Raw genomic sequence first — 5,362 nt, forward strand, 5'->3', positions numbered from 1 at the left:
AACACCAAGAATACATTTCCAGTTCAATGAGTACTCTCTCATTCATGAGGAAATTTCAGATTTTAACCCTTAATAGAATGTTTTGTGTTACTTTCAGTAGAATGAAAATAAATTCTTGGCTTTATTCATGCTTCTTTTACTATTTTATGTTCGACAATACATCTGAAATATTAGCAGGTAGTTCAATTTACATGTAATTGAGACTCTTATCTAAAAAACAACAACAAAAAAACATTAAATTAATTATTCAGGTCTTTGTATGAAAATGCTTACCTTATACCACTGACTAATACTTTTTTCTTTCCATTTTAGCTTCAAAGCTACTTTTCAATATTCTTTTGATAATTGAATCTTAAATTCTTTGAATAAGAATATAATTAAAATCTCTTAAACAGTGATCTTCAAGTCACTCTGTCTTTTCCATATGGTAGATGTCTTCCAGAAGTCTTTCAATGGGAGTGTCTCCGACAGTGTCTCTGAAAAACAGCCTCTCCACCATCCCTCCCTGCTCTTAAACAGTGATCTTCAAGTCACTCTGTCTTTTCCATATGATAGATGTCTTCCAGAAGTCTTTCAATGGGAGTGTCTCCGACAGTGTCTCTGAAAAACATCTTCTCCACCATCCCTCCCTTAACGGCCCTAAGACAAGGTACCAAAAGAAGAAGACGTCCAAACCTAGTCGGCTGTCGAGGATATTTGTGTCTGACGTAATCTCCCAGAAGGCATTGTGCTTGATCTTGTAACATCTCAACAGGATATATCTCACATAAGCCTACGGTTTCTACAGATACAAGGATAATCAAATAAATGAATAAAATGACAACAGATTAGGGACAGTTGAAAGTTAAATACGTTAATGTATAATCATGAGAAAATGCAAATAAACTCTGGTTACGTGATGAATTAAATTTACTTCTGAAAAACATAATGTTATTGTTTAATTTATTGTTTGCGCACAAAGCTACACAATGGGCTACCTATACTCTGCTCACAGCGGATGTATAAACCCGATCTTGGAAGTAATGAAATAGCCCCGAGATAGTTTTTTTTTTACGATTACCGTTACATAGATTTGTATTTGAAATAACCACGATATATACAGAAAGTTAAACAGATTTTAAGAAATTAGTTTTAAACGTCATAGCTTACGAAGCAATAAGGCTTCTCAAGCTTCTCACCCCCCCCCCCCTCCCCCAGTGGCTCAGCAATAAGTTTGAAGGCTTATAATGCTAAAAACGGGTTTCAATAGCCGTGGTGGGCACAGTAAAGATAGCCCATTGTGCAACTTCGCACTTAACAGCGAAAAACAAAGTCATGTCTCTCAAAAGTGAATCAAGTCACGCTTAACAACACATTCTTTTACATTTCTCTTCATTAGTCCTTTATCAGTTTCAGATTAAAAGTATGTAAATATATATTTCAGATATATTTTGTTACAAAAGTCATTGCCCAAAGGCCTTTAAATCAATAACAGAACTCATCAGCTGAACTGGACTTAACGCACCCATAAGTGCATCAGAAGTGGTATTTGTATGCAGTACGAGAATTAGCACAGTGGTATAAAGAAACATAGTGAAATGTTATTTTAATCGTTTTTGTTACTCCCAAAAAAAACCCATTGCTCTACATTATATTAGATTCTTTTACTGCATCCAAACAACATTTCAGATGTTCTGTTGACTACCTAAAGTCCAGCTCAGTTGACGAATTCTGGTATTGAGCAAAAGGCCTACCGAACAGTTATTTATTGAAGACAAAAATATATATTTGTAACGTTACCTATTCACATAACCGAATCTAAATTCATTGTGGACTATAAATAGAAATTTGAAAAAAAATATCCAGTGAAGAATAATTTTAATAATTGTAATCCAGAAGTGTTTTTTAATAAATGAAAAGAAGTTAAAAAATAAATCTATTTTGCATATTTAAAGGCTAACCTTTAAAAAAAGAGTGTTATACTTGTTTGTTTACAACCTTATTTTACTCAAACAAAAGATAATAATAATACATTAAAATTCTAAAAAAAAGACTGTTCAAAGTCTCAAAATTACCATAAAATACAAATAACATACTGTACAGGGTAAAAAACCTGATGAGATTGGAAACAATCACATACACCCAACATGTTTCGGCGTATCTTACTACGCCATCCTCAAGAGTGCAATGTTTTGCAGGAATAACACTCATTCATATCATTATAAAATCACCAATTTACATATTAAAATATTTCACGCCATCTGCTGACAATATTTCCATCAGGTTCATCATCCTTATTCAATATTTTAAATTTACTTTTTTGATATTTAACTATATCAACAGATTCACGTATATTCATACTAATAAAATATTCAGGTTGTGCTAAAATAACAGTTTTTTTTCTCATTGAATTATGTATTTAGTTTCAATAATATGTTCTGCTAAAAGTGAAATAGTAACATTATTGTTTTTAAAATTTCTTTTGTGTTTTGAATTTTCAATTTCTTAGAGTTTCTCCAATGTCAACTTTTTTTCAAATTCATGTGATATCATATAATATATCAAGTTTTTCCATTAATTTTTTTTACTTTAGTTATATTAAGAATTTGGCTACCTATGTCTATCGGTTTATATATCAGAAAAATATTTATATATTGTCTAAATTGTTTTATTATTTGACAAGATAAGCCAGGTATAAATGACGGTACCAAACATTATTTTTTAAGCAAGTGATTTTAATTTAATATTTAAAAAAAAAGACTAGAGTTTAAAAAATGCCCCCAACAACTAGCATTTTTAATGAGGCATAATAGAAATAAGATAACATCAGAAACAAGAAAGTGGAATATCAACTTAAGGAAAATATTGAATATTATGATTCAACAAAACAGAAGTTTCATAGCCGAGAAGGAAAAAAACAGCATATTTGTTGCATTTTTCTCTATCTAAAGGAACGAAGGAAGACTGGACGGAGGGGGAAAGGAAGTCATGGATAACTACACAGGAAAATATTGCTAGATGTAAAATTACGTTGGACAAAAACTAAAAACTTTATTAGCTCAGAAAAAAAGAAGTGAATGGAGAGCATCATAAACTAGATCCAATACCAGAGAAGTATAATATATTTATAAATAACCCTAAAGTCATACATAAATCGGATTTAATACTAAATGATAAATAGCTAGGTGTAGTCCAAAAAATGTTATAAAAATATGATACCTGAAATTGAAATTAACTTTAAAAAAGTTGATATTGAAAAAGCATATTGTTAGAAATGAGTGTTGTACTTTATTAAATAATTTTAAACCTGTAAATAATAACAAAAAGGAATTTCAAATATATAACAGTTTTAAGGACCAAGATGTGTTTTTTTGCAAAACTGATAAAGAGGAACAAACTGTAATTATTAATAAAAAAGATTACGATTCTAAAGTTGAATAAGTGTTGAAAGAAGGTCGTATGAGAACATAAAAGTTAATCTTATAAATAAACTTCATACAATGGTTAAATAAAAAATTAAGAACTGTAAAGTAAAGTTTAATTCCAAGTAACTTTTATTTACCTCGACTATATGCCTTACCTAAAGTTCATAAGATTGGGAACAATTTTAGACCTATTGTATCTAATATTGTAGACGACTATCTTACCTCACCTTCACTACGTTACATTGAAACGATGTTGAATATGCAAATTAGCACGTCACGTGACAGACACAGCCTATATAATATCGTGGTGAGACAGTTTATATCACAACTACACTTTGATGTTGCTTCGTGTTTCGCAGACATGCGATGACACCTAAATTTGATCGCTGTTGTGAATGGTATGTCACAGCTCTTTCCAATACAAAATATTCATACACTCAGAGTATAACGATGTGTTCAGACTAGGGATTTAAAATTTCCAAGGTACGTGTATTCCTTGCGTTTAATGACGTCATTGGAAAACAAATGAATATGGATTGACTTGGTGTACCAGAACCCTCCATAAAAAAGACCTGCAACATGGCGTACCCTCGCCATGGAAAGCAAAGTGTGACGTCTCCTAATGGGTGAAAATCCATGAACACAAAAATCAGTGGGAAAGCATTCCACGTGTTCCACGTGTAACATAATCAAAACGTTTCATTTAGAGTTTACTTACTGATTATAAGTATTATTTTATTATAAATTACAGCTTTTACAGTAAAGAAGAATATTTTGAAAAATGGTACGACGTTTTGATCACTGGTGCGACTAAAACTTGTGTACTTGAGAATGATCACACAAGTGATCGAAACATCGTACCTGTTTTAAATATATTCTTCCTTACTGTAAAAATTTTAACTTACAAAAGAATAATAATCAAGAGATATTTCGGTCTTGAAAAGCGATCCCACTCAAGTGTACACGAGTTGCTTTCACACATATTATTGAAACCATTGCATACCTCAAGCAGCTGGAAAATGAAATGGGTATTCATGCTATTTCTTATGTAAAGACATACAATTTAGAACGCCGATATAATGCCTATGAACTTCTATATGATCGGACTGTTGAAACGGGTGCTGGCAAACCGTCGTCCATGTACGCTAGGTGGTTTATGAAAAATAGCCAGGGAGGAGAAGTATGCCTTAGAAATGTCAGTCTTGGGATGGAGCCTTTTGCAAAGGAATCTATGCTGCAGGGCTATTGTTAAAAATGCACAGTCGTCAGATAAAGCGTGACTGGTGTGGCAACATGGACTGTAACGTGGTGAGGATCCAGAAGCGTTTTAGCATAATGTACTCAATTTCTATCATAATATTATCTTTTTAATAGTTCCAAACAATATAGTTGTGACGGATTTATTATTATATATTTATTTTAATATCAACGTTTGTTTAGATTAAATTTATATTTAGAAACGTACATAGCTTATACTGTTAAATATGTATTGCGAAACTTCCGCCTATTCTCCAAAGTTGTAGAAGATTCTCGAGAACAAGAATCAACAATATGTGTACGTAAATGCTTAAATGTAGCGTCTGTATTGTTACATAAAACTGAAAATTCTAGAAAGCCTTCACACGCATATAAATATAACCAACACGACGCGCCAAAAAGTAGTATCTATTATTAGTTTGCTATGGTCAGTGTGTTATAAACTTCGGAACCTATAACTGTGATTGTTATAACGCTTGTCAATCGGGAAACTTCAGATATTTGACCAGGAGCATTTACAAAGTTCGAACATTACAAATCATTTAACTTCAGTGGATTCATTTCGGATATTTGTATCTTTACGAAGATATTATATAACTTCAACGGTAAAAAGAAACTCGACCTGTAATCGGCGTGTGTGGCTGGGGAATAACGAAGGACAAAACTTGTTACCTCCCTGTGAAGTGAATTACACCTACGTT

The 5,362-nt window shown here is 32.0% G+C and overlaps 1 protein-coding gene across 4 annotated transcripts in view; it reads right to left on the minus strand.

Moving 5' to 3' along the window:
- Nucleotides 1-530: 530 nt before the first annotated feature.
- Nucleotides 531-5,362, minus strand: part of LOC106471679 (nuclear receptor subfamily 2 group E member 1-like) — a 44,518-nt gene continuing 39,686 nt past the window's right edge. For all 4 annotated transcript variants that reach the window (XM_022401177.1, XM_022401195.1, XM_022401188.1 and 1 more), the window contains one exon: nt 531-781. In XM_022401177.1, the coding sequence (XP_022256885.1) occupies nt 531-781 (251 nt within the window). The remainder of the gene's footprint in view (nt 782-5,362) is intronic.

This window comes from Limulus polyphemus, unplaced genomic scaffold (assembly GCF_000517525.1).
Source record: "Limulus polyphemus unplaced genomic scaffold, Limulus_polyphemus-2.1.2 Scaffold114, whole genome shotgun sequence".
NCBI classification, from domain to species: domain Eukaryota; kingdom Metazoa; phylum Arthropoda; class Merostomata; order Xiphosura; family Limulidae; genus Limulus; species Limulus polyphemus.